The sequence below is a fragment of the Hippocampus guttulatus genome, chromosome 17, assembly GCF_054856545.1.
Source record: "Hippocampus guttulatus isolate MCC_2025c chromosome 17, RoL_Hgut_1.0, whole genome shotgun sequence".
Classification (NCBI taxonomy): Eukaryota; Metazoa; Chordata; class Actinopteri; order Syngnathiformes; family Syngnathidae; genus Hippocampus; species Hippocampus guttulatus.
In genome coordinates, this window is record NC_141277.1 from 3,655,803 (window position 1) to 3,678,410 (window position 22,608).

The 22,608-nt window shown below is 43.9% G+C and overlaps 1 protein-coding gene across 5 annotated transcripts; it reads left to right on the top strand.

The window, feature by feature from the left end:
• Positions 1 to 74: 74 nt before the first annotated feature.
• LOC147191533 (E3 ubiquitin-protein ligase NEDD4-like) lies at positions 75 to 22,417 on the top strand. Of its 5 annotated transcripts, XM_086134317.1 has the most exons (28): positions 75 to 3,198; positions 6,017 to 6,052; positions 6,599 to 6,649; positions 7,933 to 7,994; positions 8,170 to 8,272; positions 8,569 to 8,723; positions 8,812 to 8,950; positions 9,311 to 9,499; positions 9,920 to 9,997; positions 11,087 to 11,146; positions 11,882 to 12,019; positions 12,413 to 12,604; positions 14,060 to 14,257; positions 14,408 to 14,485; positions 16,552 to 16,606; positions 16,716 to 16,774; positions 17,083 to 17,148; positions 17,732 to 17,961; positions 18,912 to 19,033; positions 19,111 to 19,181; positions 19,251 to 19,346; positions 19,514 to 19,587; positions 19,669 to 19,729; positions 19,830 to 19,889; positions 19,970 to 20,077; positions 20,221 to 20,317; positions 20,443 to 20,515; positions 20,813 to 22,417. In XM_086134317.1, the coding sequence occupies exons 1-28, from the start codon at positions 2,128 to 2,130 to the stop codon at positions 20,913 to 20,915; spliced, it is 3,825 nt and encodes a 1,274-aa protein (XP_085990443.1). In that variant the 5' UTR covers positions 75 to 2,127; the 3' UTR covers positions 20,916 to 22,417. The 5 variants fall into 5 exon arrangements, with proteins under 5 accessions (XP_085990443.1, XP_085990439.1, XP_085990440.1 ...); XM_086134313.1 differs by lacking the exon at positions 6,017 to 6,052; XM_086134314.1 differs by lacking the exon at positions 6,017 to 6,052 and having other exon boundaries at positions 11,090 to 11,146.
• Positions 22,418 to 22,608: the final 191 nt, after the last annotated feature.

The following is a 22,608-nucleotide window of genomic DNA, read 5'->3' on the forward strand; positions in this document are numbered from 1 at the left end:
GCCACTTTTATTGAACTGAATGAAGACGGTTGCGCAGTAACAATGTCACTCCTGTGCATGTTTGTTTGACTTGTGAAGCTGAGTATGTGATCACCATAAAGGCTGCATAAAATGTCAAGGGGTTACAGCAATTAAAAATGGGTCTTGGTGATGAATCCGCTATTTCACATCTGTTCATTAGCTTTGATTTCGAAGCAATCTTGACACGAGATAGAGATAAGCCAAGTGGGTTTCTATAGAAAGACTCTCCGTGAAGCAGGTGTTGGACTTTTGTGATGATTTCTCTGTAACTTTAGCTCGACGAAGGTCATTCCAATGATGTTTGGTACAACCATTAGTGGATGCTTCCCAGGATACAATTCATGGCTCTGACTGGATAAGCCCTTCTTATAAGGCCTTGCAGAGATTTTTTTTTTTGGTGAGCTGATGAACATCAAATACTGACGTGGTCTTTGCAGGGTCATATAAATCTTGCGTTTATAATCCATGCGTCTATCTATCAGTATTGCGCCGTGAACGTCATGTTGGTGTTGCTGGCACGTAGCCTTTCAAGAAAAGGGCAGGTCGTATTTTCCCCAACGCAAGTGTTGTGTTGCAGTGGCAGTGGATGACACATGAAAGTGGCGCTGAGGCAGCCTCCAGACTCTTTCGCTCCTTATATGTCTGAGGAGGGCTTTTCCATCTCATGGTGCATGCAAGGGCCTTTCCCCAAACACCACTGCACTTTATTTTGAAGGATGTCTTTGCAATTGTGTTGTATTTTGTTTGAACTAGACTGGTCATCACCAAGTTCGGCTTTGTGGCATTTCTTTTATCCACGTTCTGTGTGAACATTTCTCGCACACAAACATGTATTGACAGTGCCCAACACGGTGGAGAGTGTCTTGCTATGCTTGACACTCTTCCCCTCTGTTTCTCTGCCTCAGTATTTCCCATCTCATGATGCTCTTTGGCCCACAAGTTGGAACTTGGTTTTTTTGGGGGGGGTTCCCCTCACTGTCGCTGTCTTGGTTGTCTGCTTTCCTTTTTTGAAATGCTCACACACTTTGGGCTGAAGCACTGGCCAAAACGATCAAGCAGATTTTTATCCACAGTGACAAAGCAGCCCTGTCGATTCTTTGCCTTCGTGCCAGAAAACCTCACCCCTCTCAATTTTACTCTAAGGGCAAAGTAGCTTCAATCCTCCAATTGCTTTTGCAGATACACCATTGTTGCTGGTTATCAGTTGGCAGTGCTGAGACATGCACACCTGATTTCAGCATTTTGGACCAAAATAGCATCAAAAGATTTGCTGTAACTTGAGAAGCCTTGAGAATCGGAGAAGCCGAGAAAATCTGCCTCACCGCATCGGTTCCTCTTCTAACTGTCAGATCTCTCAGATTGTTTGCTTCTCACTGTCCTGCTGCCTTTCTCAGTTTATTTTGAGCCATACAGTACCTTGCCTCCTCTTCCCCAAGCCACCATAAATCAGAGGCATAAATGCTGTTGTTGTTTTCGTAACCTGGTTGTCATTTTAATAGTGTTAGTGGGCGGTCCAGAAAATAAGAAAAGATCACTGTGTGACCGGGTTAGCGTGTCACTTCTTGGGTAACCCGCTACCCAGCTGGCACTTGGGGGTAGCATTGCATCGTAATGACTCATGTTGACTGGGGGGCGGGGGTCATTTGTAGTCACGTGACTGACAGGCAACCCCGCTATCACCCTGGAAACCAGAAGCGCCCGCCGTCCTTATCCGATCATGTCAGGAATGCTGGCTGTCACTAGGCTCAGGCTATTTCTGCTGTCTGTCGCCAGTGCTTGGTAGTGCTGAGAACCTGGGGAACACAGACCCTTTTTTACTCATTCTTTTCCATCCCCCCCTTCAAGTGTCGTTTGGTTTGCGGCTCTTGTTTTTGCGGTGTGATGTTCTCCCCCCGCTCCCCTCCTGTCATATTTACTTCTGGAAGGAAAGTTGTGGAAGGGACTCGAGGTGGGTGGGACCTAATGGGAGCGGGGCTAGAGTGAGAGGAGGAAAAACGGGGATCAGTCCTCTGGCCGGCCAAAAGAACGACGTGCGCGACTCTTGGAGGACGGGACAACCGCACAGCCCTTTGGAGGGAACCGAGGCTGTCGGACGGGACGTAAGAAATGGCACGTCTGCGTCTGTATTTTGGCTCCAACCGCAGCAACACCGCCCCGGAGATACTGGAAGGAGAGGCAGACGAACAGAATGGAGACACTGATGTCGCCACGGCGCTCAACACTCAACCACCTTCTCAGGAGGCCGTGGAGCTGCCAGTTCCGCCACGGGCGTTTGGTTCGCGTCCTGAACCGCTGCTCAAACGCAGTTCTTCGATGTTCATACCCCAACTTGCAGCCTATGCCGAGCCGCGGCCCACAAAAAGCTCCTCCATGCTCATCTCACTTCAGCGCTCTGATGGTTTTAGTAATGAGGATTCCAGTGGCCACGCTGATGATGTCCCGCCACCCTGCTATACTCCTCCGGGACCGGCGCCTACATACACCGAAGCGTCGGATCAAGCAGACGTTCCGCGACAACCGCCTCCTCCTTACTGCAGCCCAGATCTTTCTAACTCGCAAATATTTGTGACAGAGCCAAACTTTCCAAAGCGCAGGGTCTTCAGCATTGGTTCAAACGGTCATAATGTGTACAACCGAGGACAACAAGGTATCAGTGTCGGTGGCATTCGTATTCGGAGGAACTCAACCGATGGTTCCGACATACGCCATCTTCGAATTTTACCTTATGGTAGTTCTGGATGGACTATGCAGCAGCAGTCCCCTGCTTCGAATAGTGGACCACAACGTCTTGTGTTTCAGCTCCAGCAAAACCAGAACCAAGATCTGAACCAGTGCAGGAATCAATCGGATTCACCCCAGGAGAAGCACACCAACGTAGATCTTGTAAGGTCAAGCAGTGGCCGTATTGTCCGTTACCCCAGAATTAGACTGCAAAGAGGTTCGTCTCCACTTTTGGTGGAGAACGCACCCAACAACGTAACAGATAGCCAGACAGCTGGGCAGGATAATCAACCAATCGAGGAAAATCTGAGAAAGGACACACAATCCAATGGTTGTACTTTTACAATCAGTGGAGATCCCCCGCCAAGGCAGCCCCATCTCAAGATTTACTTCAACTCAGGTGGAGCTGGAGATCAGGATGTGATCCTTGGCAATGACTCAACAACTAATTCCAAGGTAAACAATACTGGGAAATCTGTTGATTGTTACTACAAAATGACAACGTTTGGTTTTTGGTGTTGAGGTTTACGCATAGTAAATGTTGGCTACCAAATATAACTTGAATGTATTTTGAATATGCATAGACGATGCATCTAGTTTGACTTTGGACTCATTGAAAAATTGCGTTGAATTTTTTTCATGCGGTGCGCAAATCTTGGGGGATGAATTTATTATTTTCCGTGTAGTATGGGAAGCAGCTGGTGTTTCGCTTTGATTTATCCCGACCAACTAAGATGAGGAGAGAGCTGCGTGGTGCAGACGGATGGCGATGACAATCTTGGGAGCCAGCACACATTTTTTTTTACACTTGACGGCTGCAAGAGAGTTGGAAATTTCATGCACATTGCCCAGTTCAGCCAGCACTAATGAGTGGATGGTTAATTTCTCTGGACACAGTTGTTGGATTTTCCGAGATCTTGAAACTTGCTTGTAACCTCCACCTAGACCGGTGTTCCTTGGTTGTTTCTATCTTTAGACCGCCTCAAGTGTGCTTGGTGATTTGGAGAGCAGGCAGGCCGTCTGTCTTCTCCGGCTCTCCGCTAGTATGCTGCTGGATTTTATTATCTGCTTTCATGGCGATAGGATGTTGGATAGGACAATTGAGATAAAAAAAAAAAGCTGTCAGTTCATTGTTATTTTTGTTCAGGTAATATTGTCAAGCAACGTTCCAACTTTTAAACCATATTGCTGTCACTAGTAAATGCTGCCACGCCGGCCGGGGCAGTTAATTTCTCCTCCAACAGTCCTCAAATAGACAGCTATGGCAGGTCTTCCCCAAATCCCCAAGTGGGCCATTTTAAAGACCCCGAAAGCCCGCATGTGTTTGTGTGTGCCAAGTTCAGAATGCCCACCATTCCCTGCCGGGACCACTCTCTTTCTTTGGTGGCCATTCACAAAGAACTCTGTTAACAACTGCCCGGTTTCCCAGAATCTTACAGCTATGGACTACAAGTTGCACCTGAAACCCCAGGTGCACATTTTTGGGCTTACTGGATGATTCTGTGAAAGGTATGTTTCTGTAATTTAGAATCCGGTAACTGTGGATTTCCCATTTGCTCGGAAAAGTATTGTCCACATTCATAAAGGAATAGAAAAGAGGCTTCCCTAAAATTTGCACACGTTGAGTAAAAGATGGATCATAAAATATTTGCCAACTGAAAAATAAAGAGCAATTTTTTTTTCGAGGACCTGCTGTTGAGCGATTCAGGTGAAACGTGGTGCTTTTAGACCAAAGTAATGAATATCTCAAAAAGATATTTGTCATGGACTAATATTTCCCGGTGGTGCGATCAACAAGTGCATCCAACAGTGTTCTGAAATCAACGGCATCAAGGAAATTGGACTCCCATTTTGTTGGCCGTCTCCAAAGTAATGGAATGATGGTCTGGTAGAATAATTACCCGTCAGCATTTCTTTTCACAGAATAAAAAGAGAGCATTTTCTCTGCACTTTTTTTTCCTTTCTCGTAACTGGGGGGAAAAAAAGCCCACTCGCAAAAGAAGCGGGGGGTGGGACAAACAGTATCGGGATGTTTGGGAAAGGCTGATCGACGTGTCCTAGTCCATAACACTCCATATGCTGGCTGCCCCTTTTGGCCCCCATCCCTCATGCTGTTGATCATTGGCGACACCCTCCCAACCCTGAGTGTAACCTGGCCCAGGGAGGCAGCTGCATGGCTCAACTGTGACCCTTTGATGACTCTGCAATTATAGCCCACCACATACACATACCCGCAGCTTAAAATGCTCTCCTGCGTTAAAGGACACAAAAAACAGCCGCGTCTCCCCAGGGTGCCGTTGTGCGGGCTGTTTATTGACGTCACGAAACGCCCAGTTTTAATGTGTTACTTTTCGAGCAAGCTCGAGGGATGGCCGTGTTGACGTTAAATCCAGCCACCCCGGCAGCGCTGAAAGCATTATTCACTTAAGTTTTATTCATAGGTTGCTTTTCAAAACAAAGTGTGAGGTGAATGACAGAACGGACACGTGACACATTACTTCTAGTTAAGATGGGGTTTATGAGTCACCGTTTGGGGAGTTTGGCAGTCACTTAGTAGATTTTCCATTTGGTTTAGGAAATGAAAGCAGATACTGTGATACTGTGGCTTTTTTCTTTTCCACATCTGAAAAACTGCTCAAACGTTTGTGTGTTTAGATGTGTGAGAGTCACTCATCTGTTGTTGACGTATTTATGCTATCATAGCCAACAAGCATTGCCGTGTGACTCACCTTTCACCATTGGATTCCTGGTCTGTTAAGAACGTTATGCCACACTCGAGGAGGATGATAAGGCTGGGTACGCCTGCCCACTCTTCCCTCTCAACAATTTCAGGCAGTACTCGGGGCCCGCTCGGACGCGATTATCTGCCAGAATGAAGGTGTAGGTGCTGGAACCATAAAGAATACGGACCACGGGGTTGCAGTGCCAGCAGAAAGCGTTTTGGTAAATGTTGTGACAGACCACCTGCCGTCTGCTTCTCAGCCTCAAATGTAACCTCCATGAGAAATCCTTTTCTTTTTATCTCGGGATAATTTGGGTTGACTTCACACCATTTTAAAAGCAGGCATTTATTTTTATACCTCGGTTGAGCATAAATGAGTCCGACAACAAATACGGCACTCGCCACCCGTTTACCTCCTGAAGTTTGAATAGTACTACAAAGGTTGACTATCGAGCGGCGAAACTTTCAATGCGCTTCGATGCTCCAAAATCGATCTCTTCACACGCATGTCTGTGACGTCTGCCATCTAAATCAGTTATGTCCCACATACAGGCCTCTACCAAGAATGGGCTTTTCCACATCGGACAGGTAATCTTTGAAGGGGCAACTGTTGTGCAGCGCAATCATTCGCCATCATTTCCTCCCCCCTTTTCTTCCCCTCTTTCCAGTCTGCGTTAATTACAGCAAAGGGATGGACAAATCTACAGGTTTCCTTTTATTTGCCTCAAGCCTTCTTCCCTGGTTTTATTCCTGGTGTTGTCATGGCAACAACCCTCTTCTTCCTCTGTCTGGCTAATGCGGCTTCCGTGTTGCAGTTGGATGTTCCTCTCTGGGTTTATGGGGTTTCTGATACCAAAGGCCTACATAGATGTTTTTCCAAGCAAATTTGCTGTTTTGCATCGATAGCAGATGCTCATAAAAAAGAGCCAGAGGTTATTTTGGGAGATCCTTGCAATCAATAACTTTCTCTTTGGCAAATTGTTGCTGTGTTTTGTTTTTTGTTTTCAATCTCCTTGGCAATCTCGCAAAACCTCAACACTCACTGTGGTTTTCCTTTCTCTTCCCTTGTTGGAATTGTTGTTAGACCTCAAAAAGTTGCTGTTCCTCCTGACCTTCTTTTTGTTCTTTTTCTAGACCAGAGATGATTTCTTGGGACAAGTGGACGTTCCTCTTAGTCATTTGCCGGTGAGTTCTGTGTGTGTTTCTCTTTAGCTGTATTTGCACTACACCGTTCAAGTCACACAATTTAGCTAATTATGCATCAGTGCAGTGTTAACAGCAAAACCATTTGGTTCCCCTTCCTCCTCAAAATTTCCTTCAACCTTGGTATACTATATATATACGTATACGTACGTCCAGTCCATTGTCTGCTAGCTCTCCCAACTTTCCCAGGTATTATTGACCATAATGTTGTTGCTGCCCTGTGTTGACACCTTTTGCACATGAGTTGTTTTCGGGCTCACCTTAAAGGTACATGTTAAAATAGACAAAAATTCAAATCACAGGATTGGGGCATTACATCAGATTGGGGCCGTTAGACCTTTGTTAGATGCTCAGGTACTCTTTATCTTTTTCATTCAGTTCTGCTTCTGTTGAGCCGGGAGTGTCTCTGGTGTTAGGAAATTGCTCACGCAAGTAGCTTCTTGTTGTTGCTTTAATAGTCGAGCGGTGCTCCCTGTTTGGCAAGACAGGGAGATGTCTAGAATGTAAACAATACGGCGACTGTCCCTGACTTGGACCGCATGGGAAAAAAAACACCTCAGTCGAATTTACATCATCTCAGTGGGAAAATGCAGACTTTGGTGATATAACTGGTTCTAAAACCAGAGACACAGCGGGTTTTAATGTGTACACACACGCACAGAGATCAGAGAATATTTAAAGTTTGCATATGTGAATGTGGTTGGTTTCGGTTGGTTATTATTATTTTTTGTCACTTTACAAGGGATGATCAATTGATTAATTAAATCTGCAATGCTAATTCTTAATCTTTGATTTATCTATTGATGCCCATCTTTATTTTTCCCGTATAGTCGTAATCTGTTCAATCCTCATATGTTTATACCGCTGTGAAATTTAATCTGACTACATTTGATTCCATTGGATCTAAAATAAACTCTTAATTTGGATTCATTTTAGGATAGGATCATATTTTAACAAGACTGTATGTGGATTTTCCATTTAAACCGACACACTCATTCACAAGGCACGGGTGTTAAATGTATGCATCATTTCTTTGTCACACCTCTGAAAAGTTGCAGAGTATTTGCATCGACTGAAAGCCGTTTGGCAGACTGCTGAGAATCGCAAAGTAGCGTTTCTGTTTTTCCAATGTGTAACCAGAGAGGCATTACACGACCTCATTCCAGTGTGACGCTCAGAGCCACGTAATCCAGAGCCGCGACTCTTGATTATTATGCCCATCCCAAAAGAAACAAATAAAATTAAAAAATACTCCCGATTTGCAGACGGAGGACCCTGCTTTGGAGCGCCCCTACACATTTAAGGACTTCCTGTTACGACCCAGGAGGTTGGTATCATCCGGATGAGACAACAAACAGAATGTGTCAACAAAGGGGTGAAAATAGATGTGATGGGTTTATTGATTTGTTTTGGGGGTTTTTTTGGAACATGCTGTTCACCTTATTCTAATTGATAGGCCATTTTATCTTATCTACTTATTCCTGTTTATTGTTATATACAAGTCACAAATCTAGAGTGAAGGGTTACCTGCGTCTGAAGATGGCCTATCTGCCCAAACAAGGAGGACATGAAGAGGAAGCTGGGGACATGAGGGAGGAGGCAGAGGTAAACTCAGGCATGGAGTTTATTTATTGTTATTATTGACTTGGCTTTAACGCAGTCATCCTTGCAAATTGATATTTAAGCTAGGGGATTCCCCTCCACGAAGCAAAAAGATTAAAATCAGCATTCTGGGCTCTCAACTGAGCTCTCAATGTTTTATGAGCTAGTAGCTTTAGCGTCATTTGATATTCCATCCATTTAAGTTTTTCAACTACCAGAAATTGGTCTCCGTGAGGTTCATAAATTTGACCGAGTCCATTTTGCCATATGTCCAAAAATGAATGACTATTTCATTTCAGGGATGGGATGAGCCTGCGGATTCAGGTTCGCAGCGACCCCAACAGCTGTTGCCACCATTGCCGCCAGGCTGGGAAGAGAAGGTGGACAACCTTGGACGCACCTACTATGTCAACCACAACAATCGCTCCACGCAGTGGAAACGGCCCTCCAACATGTACTCTTCCTCTCCTTCTTCATGTGTGCTTTGCGTAACCTTCACCAGCATGATTTTTTTTAAAATTAACTTTCAATCCCATGTTAAGGGACGTGATTTCAGAAACTGAGAGTGACAATCGCCAGCGTCAGATCCACCAGGAGGCACATCGTGTGTTCCGTTCAAGACGCCACATCAGCGAGGACCTGGAGAACGAGCACATGGAGCCGCGGGATGTTATTGACAATGTGAGAACGGATTCTACACACACAAGCACAGAAATGAGAACGTATTAGAGGGACACCATCAGCAACAAAAGTGAGAATTGAAATTCACAGTTTTAACTGCTGCTCATGCATCACATCACTGAAGGCATCTGTGAACCTCACACGACATCGGTTCAGCCAACTCTGGACATGTTTTTCTTTTGCTTTTTGCATCAAAAATCCTCCCACCAGGAGCTAAATGTCCCTAAATTCATTCAATTGGAAAGTGTACCTAAAATTCACATTTTAATTTGAGTTCATCCCATAATCTTAAAAGTCATTCTAATCAGTAGTGTTATTATTTCTTCTGTTATGCTTGAATCTCTTACTTTCCGCCTGTAGTCCTGGGAGCTAATTACAGAGGAAGAACCTAATGACAGCCTGGCCCAGTCCCATCCGGGCACGTCATCCATGATGACCCCACAGCCCCCGCCGACGCCCGTCCCCCAGGAGTTCTCTGACGATTTGAGCCTGAGGCTGTCTTTCACCCCCGACACCAATGGCGAAGTGCCTGGGCCCAGCTCTGTTCTGGTGAGAACTCAAACCACCTCACGTTATTTTTTTAAAGGGCTATCTTTAAAGTTGAATGGCAGTGGGTCAAAAACTTCTCAGTTAGGTGTTTAGCTTTTTCACTGACTTTTTCCAAAAAAATGAGCCGTTTCCCATGAGGAGTGTTCCTTCGACATATTTTCAGTTCATCATTCACATCTCCCGATATATCGGGGTTTTTTTCGTTTTCTGTGGGTTTTCACGGTGTACTTACTTATAAGGCCCTTACACATTGGAAAATGTCACCTGTGCATTTTTTTTACATTTATTGATAACTGGGAAAACAATAAAACATAAACACTGTCACTCAAGAGTGAGTCTGGAACCCCCCTGCGGCAAACAGGAGTAAACTGCTTCTTGTAGCTACTTGTGAAAGATTTTCAAATGTCTTCATCTCGACAGACCCAGCTATCAAACCGACTGCGCTCCTCCAGTATGACTGATGGCGTTAGCGATCAGGCCCAACCTCCTCCTCTTGCGGTAAATATTTCCCAACGCTCGCATTTCCGTCCGTCCCGGCGCCTCTCTTGTGCCACTTCCTCCCTTTCTGTGTTCCGTGACTGTTGAGCACTCTCATTGTCCCCTGAGGGCTTTTTTTTTTCTTTAGGCTTTTCCTTCACATCTCCATTGTCGGTGCTGTGGGTGAACAACACATGAATCCCACTTTCACCTGCTAACTCTTCACTTTTCCCTCTTATTGTACCATTCTTCCTTCTTGCCTCACTAGGATTACCTTACCGCTTCCTTCCTGTCTTTATTGCTGACTTTGAAGGAAATACTTCATCTTCACCACTCTGACCATTCCAATTTGAAACTCTGACATGATCTAAGTCATGAGTCACAGGCTCCAAATCCGACAGTCACATGATTTTTGAAGCTGTCGCACAGCTGAGTCACAGAGCTGTTAAACAAAGGAGTACTACAAGTGCTGATGTCAGCAACAATGACGAGCCATTAGTGGGTGGTGTAATCAGGCAGATATTTGCTATCCTCAGCCGGGCTACCACCACTGCAATGTTGTTCAGGTTTAGTAGGCATTTGCTGCACATGTATAATAGAGTAATTTTGGGGGGAAAAAACGTTGAAATATACAAACATGTACAGTACATCTCGCTAACACTGCTGTAAAATGACCCTGCATGAAATACAGTCGATGATACCTCTAGAGCGTATTTCCGCACCTAATTCCGCAATCACAAATAGGAAAAGAAACACCTCAATTTTTCCAGTGATGTTCTTTTTTTTTTTTTAACTTCACTTTCACTTGACATAAATTGTGACATACTTGTAAATGTTGTTTTTCTCTGTACCCTTTCTTTCCATAATCGGAATCAACCAATCACAACTGCAGTACCTTTGATCCACTTCACAATCAATATCCAAAATTCCCTCAACTATTTATTTTTCTCCCTTACCCAAAAAGTCAGATCCCTTCCCAAGCACAATCACTTTCTGTCGCCACCCTTTGTCTCTTCAGTGTCTCCTCAAATACACTGCCCCCACCATAAAGACCCTCCTTTGCCCACTTTATTAATGCCCCCTCCTGACAATACTGTTGTCTGCCACCAGCAGCGTTCCCATTCCAGAAGAACCAGAGCTCAAACTGTCTCAGGTGGTGAGGATACCACGGTAATGTCTCAGTTTATGTACAATACAAACTCTGCACCTTTTATTTCATACTTTCAGATAAGCATTCCATCTCGGACAGTCTTTAGAAACAACGTGAAAAATATTTGCCTCGACTTTGACTCAAATACCGTATACACGAAAAGAAGGCCACGCTGAAACTGTTGCATTGTAGTAATGTTGTCTCTTGTTTTTTGTATGTCAGTTTATTTGTGCATCTGCCCACTGACTACAGATAATGTATTTATGAATTTTTTTTTCTTGTGTTGTTCCTGTCTTTACCATGGACATTTTTACGGTCAGCATATTGTAGGGGTGGGAATTGTAGTAGTAGGACATCATATTATGCAATTGTCAGGGGAAAAAACTATGTGTAGATCACAAGATCTGTGTAACTTACCAAAACAATGTACACTTTGTGCATGCATAGTCTTTTTTGAAATATTTTTTTTCAATACCCGAAATTCCATAATGATGGTTGGATGAAACACTGGCTCATTGCTGTCTGTTCAAAAAGCATTTATCTCCAAACAAATGGAATGAAACATAAAAAACTGTAGATGTCAAAAGTGACCACCATCATGATATTTTGCAGTACCCCTCAACTGACATAGGGCTGTCCCTTCCGTGCCTCTGCGTTGCTATTCGAACAGATTACATTTCCCTCCTGGAGGCCTCACCTTCCAATCTTCTCTGACACGTTTATTTTTGCTCTCTCTCCACGCCGGGCGGGGCCAGTCTCCCACAGCGGCCGTGTTCAACCTGACCACCCCGGGCCTACCCCCTGGATGGGAGGAGCGGAAGGACGGCAAGGCGAGAACTTATTACGTCAACCATAACAACCGCACCACTACCTGGACTAGGCCAATTGTGCAGGTACAGCAGGTCAAGGAGGCGGGAGCTGAACTTTCGTCGACATCGTCATGGCCTTGATTCTCTTTATCCTCTTGTTCTCAGCCTTGTGTGCAGCCTGTTTCTTTTTTTTTCTTCATGTGCACACCTCTGGGTCTTCTCTTGTCAAGTGTTTTCTGACACTCCCGATCAGAGCCGTGTCTTCTCATTCCTGCGTTTCTTTCCCCCATGGTTTTCTGTCGAGTCTCGTCAGCGATGGATGTCTAATATCTCTCTTTATCCTGGTGGTATTGTTTGTGTCTGTGCATCTGTTTTTTTGCAGTTTCCTGCCGCACTCGACCGTTGAGTGGGAAAGCGGCATGTGTCACGTTAGTTTCCAACCCGTCTTAACCTCAAAAGTGCTTTTCTCCCCGGCAGCTGACTGAAGATGGACCCAGCACCTCAGCGGGCGCGGCGTCACCGTCGGGAGCGACCTCTGCCCTGACACCTGCCCCCTCCCCCTCTTCCAATGCCTCCTCTAATGCCTCCAACAACCACCTCCATGAGCCCCAAGTCAGACGACCACGTAGCCTCAGCTCCCCCACTGTCACCCTCTCTACCCCCTTGGAGGTGAGATGTAGTCCCCCATCCCAGTCCACCGCAACCCCTTTAGAACAGGGGTGGGGAATCTGCAGCCTGCGGGCCATATGTTGCCGAATGCATAACCTAAGAGGAACTGTTTTAATGTTCATATTATATAATAACAAGCAAGTCATCAACTGTAGCATCATATCGAAGAATTAAATTAGAAAATCAAGGTTCTCCACCCTTTGTCTAATAAAATGACCCATAATCCTCACCTCTTTTATTCAGTTATCTTAGTTTTTCAAGGTTGTGTGTCCCCTGCTTAAACTAGTTCTCCTCACTTCCACTGTTGTGTAATAACAATCTTCGCTCTGGAGAATGCGTTTGCCAGTAAATCAAAGGCAGCGTTTATTTTTTCTGTACTCTTGAGGTGGTCAAAGGAACACTTGCTATTTCGATTGAATCTTGCCTTGCGATGGTAAATGCATCACAGAAATGTGGCCAATTAAGATGGTATTGGGTCTTTGTCACTGACTGGCAAACTACCAAGAGAGCTGACCTGGTGGAGATTTAATTAAGGTGTGTGAAAGTTTGTGTGATAAAAAGGCGCTGTCAAAGTCAGAGTGAAAAAAAAAACAGGAACATAATTAGAACATTCAGATTAGACTGTGTTGTGTTAATTAACACGTTTTCTCATGTCAAGTGCAGATCGGCGTGTAATCATGAGGGATTCCTTCGTGATGATTGAACACTAATTAGTCTTTGTGTGGCTCATGTGCTTTATAAAAAAACGAATAGAAGCACAAGAAGTTAACTGCCTGGCAAAGTCAGTATGACTTTTAGCAATGACTCTCTTCATTAAAAGTGATGGGAAGTCAAATGCAGTCACTCGGTGCCATTGTTAGTCTTGCTAATTGTCCTGTGAGTGCAAATATCAGCTTTTAGTGAAAATGTCTAACTGTCTTCATTAAAAGTGATGGGAAGCTAAATGCAGCGAATCATAGCCATTCTTAACATTGCTAATTGTCCGGTAAGTACAAAAATCAGCTTTTCGGGAAAATGTTGTTTTCATTATTTTTTTGTGAGGTTGGCTAGGTAAAGTTTTACTCACTGTGGCGTGATATTTTCAACCGGGGGGGCTCACTTGGTTTCCCTCCCGATGGGACAGCCAAATAACATTTGCACAATTTGGCCGAAAGAGAAAACCTCTTCTTCTGCTGCATGGTGAGAATTGATTTTTGTTTCTTGTTGTTGTTGCAAATAATCACAAACTTCTTGTTGTGTACTGGAATCATTTCTGATTTCAATCAGCACACTCATCTATTGCTACGAATGATTCTCTTCAAGCCTTCTCAAGAACATGATTATACTCTTGTTTGTGGAGTATTAAACTTAAATTAGTCCGTACAGACCATACCAGCTTCGATTGTATTTAAAAGTCTTATCTTGGACTGTTGGGACTGATGTTGTTGCTTGCTCTTTATAATTTTTTTCATTCAGGGGGCCAACAACATCCAGGCGCGGCGGGCAGTGAAAGACACCTTCTCCAACCCTCAGTCCCCGGAGCCGTCGCCCTACAGCTCACCCAAGTCTCAACACAAGGCCCAGCAGAGCTTCCTACCGCCGGGCTGGGAGATGAGGATAGCCCCCAACGGACGGCCTTTCTTCATCGACCACAACAGCAGAACCACCACCTGGGTGGGTAACACTGCTTCTTCAATTCGGCATGACCTTTTCTCTTAATTTGTCTTTTAAATTTCAACTTGAAATAAAAATGAATGAACTACAATCGAAAATATTTCTCTGCTCATTCCCTTCTCCCTTCCCTACTCTCACACCACAAACTAGGAGGATCCCAGGTTAAAGTATCCGGTCCATATGAGAAATAAGAACTCCATGGAGCCTGGTGAACTCGGCCCGCTTCCTGTAAGTACATGTTGTTGCTCGTGACGTTTACAATGGAACCTCAAACAAAGTCTTTAGAAACCATCTTTTACAAGTATAGTTGTACATGAGCTGCGCAACGATTAATCAGTTATCAAGTTAATTCATCATTATTCTCATCGATGAATGTGCTGGGAGGCGCAAGTTCTGCCTTCGAGCCCTCGACCATCTAATCACAAAATAATTGGGTACTTTTATTTTCATTATTTTATTATTATTATTTTAGACTGTTAAAAAGTCCCCAAAATATTTTATTTTCATAAAATCTCTAATTCAAAATATGACTCAGACTTTCTTATCTATGACTCATACTCATGACTTCTGGCCATGCGCATTCAGCAAATCACAGATACAACCACTACTTGATACAGTTGTACTGTACTCCAAGGTATCGACCCAACTTGATGCTTGGTCTTGGTACTTGCCCGTCCCTAAATATTATTCTCCTCACTGACTTGACTATATTGTACTGAGTCGCCAGAACATGAGTATATTGCTTTTGTCAACCGCTACATCACAATAACTTCCTCGTCCTCTTTGCCATCACCGGTAGTGTCTTGTAGTGGCATCACTAAAAGACAAAGCTAATTATGTAGATCCTCACCGAGCAAGATTAGCTTCGGTATGATATAAATTGATTTTGTTCAACCTTGCGTTGCGTCATGTTTTTTCCAACTGTATGACTTTATCGGCGTTTGATGTCTCGAGGCCCGTGATTAAGGTGCTGTCTCACCATCAGGCTGTGCAAGGCATTTCCTTTTTTAGTGCTGTGAGAAAAGAAGCAACACCGGGTGTGTGTGTGGTCCGGAAATGGGATTGATGTGAAAAGGGAGCTAGCATTACAGGAGCGCCACAATGTGACTATTCACAGTGTGCGTGGTTGGCGTGCGCATGCGTGTGTATGTTCTCTTATTGCTCTCTTCTGTTCGGGTGGATCTAATAATGTCCACTACTTCCTCCGCACTCCCCAACCCCCCCCCCCGGGGCCGTGTGTGTTTGGCAGCACCTACCAGAGGAGGTTGGTCGGCTCCCTCCCTCTGCCTGCCTACCTACCTGTCTGGTCTGCCACGCTGTGGTCACGTCATGCCTGCGGACAGCACTACGCTTTCTTTTCTCTGTTTTCATTGTATTTCTCGTTCTCTCTTCTGACCAGCATGAATGGGTTTGACCTCTTCCTAATTTTTCATCCCCCTCCAGCTTTCTTTCTTCGCACGGCATCTGCACCAGCACCCCTCCCGTTTGGCTCTCTCCCGGGGGCCTCTAAGATTACGCCATGTCTGTGTAACTGTATCACTGAGGGGACAAAAGCACCCCGTGCAGTTTTTAGCAAGAAGGGTGACGAATGTTCAGTGGTGCCTTGACGGTGGGCGTCCAAATTGACTCACTGAAAAAAACAAAAAACAAAAATATTGAGATTACGGTATTTATTTGTGGAATAATTCTTTCCAGAGTACAAATGTCAGTTAGGCATGCATATTATATGTAGGATGGCAGTTTTACAGGGAGGCAAACTTCAAACCAAACGTTGGAACTGCATGTGTTCGCTGAGAATGTAGACTTGGCCTTTTTTAAGGACCCCCCCACCCCAACCCCTTCCCACTCCCAATTAAACCAATTAAAATAAATAAATAACACTCTCCCCTTTATATCCTGACTTGAATTGCCTGACCTCCGGTGCTGGGTGAGAGCGTGTGTGGCCTGTGACTGTTAAGCTCTTAAGTGATAGCTCTACGGTATGAACCGGAAGCCGGTGGTGATACTCGTGGTGATGAGCCCTCTCTGTGTCATGTGTGGTGGTATCTGTTGTGTCTTTGCAGTCCCGACTCAAATAGGAGCGATCATTTGAAAAGCAAACATCAACTGTCTTTTGGTGTGTTTGATTGAGCTTTGCTATTGACGTTTTCTTTTGGGGAGAGTTCAATCAAGCCTGAAATAAAGAACGGATTTGAATGACTATTTGAGCATGGCCTGTTTTAAATGGTGGTTGTGCTTGTTTTTGTTTTGTTTTTTCCACCCTTGTCATCCTCCATTTTGTTTTATCTTTGTAGCCCGGGTGGGAAGAGCGAGTTCACACAGATGGACGCACCTTCTACATTGACCACAGTAAGACGACACTTGAGAATCATATTTTCCATCCCTCAATGGGCCTTGTGGCGCTTACTAATCTTGTAATGTATTTCTGAATTTCCAATGTTTGTTTTGTCTCATCTAGACACAAAGAACACACAGTGGGAGGACCCTCGCCTTCAGAGTCCTGCTATCACTGGACCCGTGAGTAGTTTCCACTCGGTGCTGATGTTTTCCATGCGTTGGAATTGACACACACTCCTCTCCACACTTTTGCCCTCCTGCTGTCAGTCTGTCACTTAAGTCACTTAGCATTCCTACGCCTGAGGGTCATTTCTCTCATGTTGGCACTTTGAACCATGTTTCCACCAAGCAGTACAGTTTGGTATACAGTTTTTTGGTGATTCCAGTGCCAAATGTTGGCAAGAGTACCACTGTTAAATTGTCCGCACTCATTCATTCATAAGGATGCTGGTGGGGTTTTGAAGCTGCTTTTTTTGTCTCTTGCGCAGGCTGTTCCATATTCCCGAGAGTTCAAGCAAAAGTATGACTACTTTCGGAAGAAGCTAAAGAAACCGGTAAGTATATGATTGCAATGGAAAACCTCCCAAAATTCCATGGAGATGCTTGATTGCAGAGGCCTCCCGTCGTCTTTGGAGCTCATTGAGTATTCATGGCTGTATTGGTTCTGTTTTTTTTTTTTTTTCCGTAATCAACACTTCAAATCATTGTTTCATGTTATTTTCTGCTGATGGGGTCTTACTGTTGAGTGTTCATCATTTTTAGGTGAGCATTTGCTGGAGAATGTTAAAGGTCAATAACGTGATTCATAAAGTAGTGGAACTGACACAAGGAAGAATGTTAGTTTTATTTTCAGTGATGCTGGTTGTCTTTCAAGTTGTAGTAATCCAAAACTGCTTTCCCAACAAAAAACAGTTTAAAGTGCAGCCAATGTTGCAATGAAGGTACCTTAGGTTAATGCCGTTCAATAAAATAAAATTTGTTTGACGTTGGAGAAATTGTCAGGATGTTTGGTTAAATTGCTCATATGTAAAATATATCCAGATAGCGGTAATGTTAAAGGTGACACTATCCATAAAAATAAAGATGTTTTGGGTTTTATGTTTTTTACCAGACTTTTTTTAATCGGTGCAATTTCAGGCTGACATCCCCAACCGCTTCGAGATGAAGCTCCATCGCGGCAACATCTTTGAGGAGTCGTACCGTCGGATCATGTCGCTCAAAAAGCCCGACGTCTTAAAAGCACGCCTGTGGATCGAGTTTGAGTCGGAGAAGGGCCTGGACTACGGGGGCGTGGCCCGAGAGTGGTTCTTCCTCTTGTCCAAGGAGATGTTCAACCCCTACTACGGTCTCTTTGAATACTCTGCCACGTAAGTCCAAGAAATAGTTCTGCCCACTTGAAATAGAAAAATAAATAAATAAATGCCGCCTCCGTTTGGCCGAGGTGTTGTTTCCCAGTGGGACTTGTTAAAACGTCCTTTCACTTGGACTTACTCTTCCTCTCATTCAAAAATCCATCCTGATGCAAACTGTTTCCCATATTCAAAACAAGGGAATATAATGGACGGTTCCTGATTGTCTGCTTTTGTTGGCGCCAGCAATTACGTCCATTTATTTATTTACTTGTTTTTTTTTTTTTTTTGCAATGTAGAGCAAAGGTAGCACAAACAAAACTGTCATGTGATCAAGCCCTTGAGTAGACAATAGAGCTGTTGCTTTTGAGTTCTTGGGTCTAAAAGTAGTACAAAAGAAAAACCTTGTGCTCAAGCTGTTCCTTAGCAACCGCAGGTGATCTTGTGTTTGTCTGCTCTGTTTAGCAAGAGAGTGACGACACGCAATTCTACAACCGACCACCCGCCCGATCAATGCGCAGTTTTACATACCAGGGTGTCCACGGATGTTTAGTCTTTCATGAGATTTCTCAAATTGAAGGCCGTAATTTTACAAGAGGATATGTTTCTTTGTTCAAGACTAAGTTCCGTTCCTACGACAGCCAAATCCAAATACTCGTGTAGTCTATCACTAACCTACAGTATGTAAGTCAAAATCAGAGTTAATATTTATATAAAAATACTTCTCCGCTCAAAGTGTGAAACAAATGTGAAACAGTATGTAGCGGTAAGTGAGTGCCCCCTTTTGTGCCGCTGACGATGTCGTGTCACATATCCAAATTGTGTCGCTCAAGAGCAAGGAATATTAATTCTCAGTGAAACTACGCCGTGTCAATCCAGCCTCAGTGATGGAAAGGTCGAGCATTTGTTGGAGGTGGCCCTCAAAAGGTCCACTGAAGCCATTGATTGTTGGTGTGACGTATGTGCAGAGACAACTACACCCTCCAGATCAACCCAAACTCTGGCCTGTGCAATGAGGACCACCTTTCTTATTTCAAGTTCATCGGACGCGTGGCGGGAATGGCCGTCTTTCATGGAAAGCTACTCGACGGTGCGTGTCTGAACTCTTGTTGACAAGCACACCTCAGGTTCTTGTATTCACACACAGCTCACTTGCGCCCCCTGCAGGCTTCTTCATACGACCATTCTACAAGATGATGCTGGGTAAACAGATCTCCCTGAAGGACATGGAGTCTGTGGTGAGCCATCGCAGTCCCGAGACCCCTGAGTCGGTGTATCGGTTTTAAGTGTTGCCATTTTCCTTGTAGGATAGTGAATACTACAACTCTCTCAAGTGGATCCTGGAAAACGATCCCACTGAGCTGGACCTGCGGTTTTGCATCGACGAGGACAACTTCGGACAGGTATGCAACGTTGCATGATTCGTGCGTGAGATTAAAAGATGAATGACTGTTGCTTTTGTCACTGCAATTTTTTTCTTAAATACGACTGTCTAATGTATCAACAATGGGACAGGGGCACTTTCATCTTTAATTTTTTTTATGTTTTATTTATTTATTCTCCCCTCCAGACATACCAGGTGGACCTGAAGCCCAGCGGCTCGGACATGGTGGTCACCAATGACAACAAGAAGGAATACATTGAGTGAGATCCTCAGTGCTGTAACTATTCATGTGTAAAGGCAACACGTTGATTATGGTTGTGACACACTTTGTCTCCCGACAGTCTGGTCATCCAGTGGAGGTTTGTGAATCGGGTGCAGAAGCAGATGAATGCCTTCCTGGAGGTATTTTTGCACCGCTGCCTCGTCACCACTAAGGGGCAATGTAACCCCAAACTGGTCGAACCACCCAGACGTGTGGAAATCACCGTTTTCTTGTTTTCAGGGCTTCACCGAGCTCATCCAAATAGATCTGATCAAGATCTTTGATGAAAATGAACTGGAGGTATGCATTTGATGTCACTTTTATGAACCAAAATGAACATTTGAACACTCGCAGCTGATTGCCTTGCTCTGTTGGTGCAGTTGCTCATGTGCGGCCTGGGCGACGTCGACGTCAACGACTGGCGACAGCATACAGTTTACAAGAACGGCTACTGTCCCAACCACCCGGTCATCCAGTGGTTCTGGAAGGTCAGTCTCTTGCCTGTGTATGTATACTCATGCCACCTTTTTTTTTTCCTTGGGGTGACACCAACACGTGCCATTGGATCAATGTCTGTTGTTACCTTTTGATTGTGCAGTGTAAAGTGTGTATTATTATTTGCCTCCTTCAGGTTGTCCTCTTAATGGATGCCGAAAAGAGGATCCGACTTCTACAGTTTGTTACGGGAACATCGCGGGTGCCCATGAACGGCTTCGCTGAGCTTTATGGTTCGCCATTCTTGCTCCTTTTTGATAGACCGCAACCATATGCAAAACTAGAGCTCCAAAATGAATTGTTTTCAACTAAATGTGATGTTGTAAATGCTAAGAGTGCTAAAATGTTCATGTTGCAGGCTCAAACGGTCCTCAGCTGTTCACTATTGAGCAATGGGGAACGGCGGATAAGCTGCCCAGAGCCCATACGTGGTATGTCAGATTTACACCATTTATTTATTTATTTGAAATGTTTGACGTTTGAATTGAGAGAAAATACAGTTGTCCTCTACACTTATGGAATAATCACGTTTGAAAAAAAATCGAAATCACCGCATGATAAAAATCAGATACATGTAACATATGTGCAATAAATAAATAAATAAATAGATGAATTGGAAAACGTTGAAAGATAGCGATAGGCAACTTCCTCTTTCCATCAACAACAAAAAAGCATCACTGGCACACAATAACACATGAAATGTTTTTAACAGAATATTCTTTTTCCAGTTTCAACCGTTTGGACCTTCCCACCTATGACTCATTTGAGGACCTGCGGGAGAAGTTGCTTATGGCTGTGGAAAACGCGCAGGGCTTCGAAGGAGTTGACTAAAGAGGGGGGGGGGGGGCCTCCGTGAGGGGGACAAAAAAAAACCCCACATCCGAAGCAACATCCGATTTATCGGAATTGACAAACGGGAAATACAACTCCAAAGCGTCCAAATCGGCGTCGTAGCATGTGGTTAGCAAACGCCGGACCGTTAGCCATACCCAACTGTACAGCGAGTCGACAGGCCGACTGTCTTTCAACGGAGGGCTGGGGGGGATGTGGTTCTATGTTAAGGCACAGCCCCCTCGTGATCCCAGCGGGGAGGAGAGAGAGTATTTAATGCATGAGCATGAAATACCATCCCATCACCACTACACCCTGTGGAAGCACTACGACTAACCTACTAACATTTTATTATTCTAGCTAGCACAGCAGCCAAGGCCGTAACGTGGCTCCCAACATCGGATTACTTTAGCAATCCAACTAGCCAATCTCACTTCAGGAAATCTGCTATGCCCCCTCCTATGTTGGCACCCGAGCCTTTTTGTCGATTGATGATTTCTTTTTTATTACATATGCAGTTGTTGTTTTGTTTTCCTTTTTTTTTGTTTTGTTTTTTTTAAATCCGCGATATGATTCCTTCAGGAAATATGATGTCTTTGTACTGATGTTTACTATTTTGGACAATTCTCAAAGATCATGCAAAGTGAAGTTGAAATGAAAGGAGGCGGACTTTTTTTCTTTCTACGGTGATTAATAGCAAACATGTTTAAAAATTAAATGTTTCTTCTTTTTTTATTTTATTTTACTGTTATAGCCACTCTAAATATCAAAGTGCACCGAAAAGCAACATGAAAACGACAAAATGGATGTTGCGTTGGCTCTTGATTCGGAGATTTGGGTCTAGTTTCCTGTGAGACTATCAAGAATAGTCCTGGCTTGTTCATAATGCTGTATATTGGTCTTTTTTGACAGTATATAAATGTATGTATTCTTTACATTTAATAAGTATTACTGATCAACACTAAAAATGAAGTGTGTGTGAGTGCGTGCGTGTGTGTGTGAGAGCGAGAGCAAAGAGACAAGCTGTGATTTAAAACTCTTGAATATTAAGCAGCACGTTTCATACAAAAAATTAAATTAATAGAACTTTTTTCTAACACCATGGAACCTAAAGGGCACTTTATACATCACTGAGGTCACCTGTGTCGTCAACTTTTGAATGTGATTCTACATCTACATAAGCAAGGCTTAGCCGGTGCAATAGAACCCAGACTAATGTGGTTAAGCTGCTAAACCAACCACATTAAAAAAAAATACTTTATTTCCACTTTCTGCTATTGCCGCCACCCTCCTTGTCATTTATCTTTTTTAATGTATATGCTTGTTTAGTTTTTATAAAAAGGGTGACAGTCATGTGTATACATATAGACATACAGTCTATATAAGTATATATAGATGTGTGTGTGTGTGTGTATATATATTTCTTTGTTTAAAGATGCCTCCGCTCTCAGCTCTTTGTGGTTCATTTAGCTTCAGTCCAATAAAAGTGAAACCTATTTCAACTCTTCTGTTGTCTTGTTCTCACCAGGAGTGGCTTTTTCACAGTGTGACGATAAACATCAGAATGGGAAGTTGCACTTACTGCAACATAATGTAACTGGCATTACAGGTGAACGTATCTGAATAATTATGTGTTGCCTTAAATAAGTGAGCAGTTTTACGTAGACAGAATTTGACAATCCCCAAAAGGTGT

What these genes read in the sequence shown, in the direction of transcription:
- LOC147191533 (XM_086134317.1), top strand. Translation starts at nt 2,128, where the DNA reads ATGGCACGTCTGCGTCTGTATTTTGGCTCCAACCGCAGCAACACCGCC. An exon ending in TGGAAACGGCCCTCCAACAT is followed by an intron (nt 8,724 to 8,811) that starts GTACTCTTCCTC and finishes TCCCATGTTAAG; the next exon opens with GGACGTGATTTCAGAAACTG. An exon ending in TCATCCAGTGGTTCTGGAAG is followed by an intron (nt 20,078 to 20,220) that starts GTCAGTCTCTTG and finishes TGCCTCCTTCAG; the next exon opens with GTTGTCCTCTTAATGGATGC.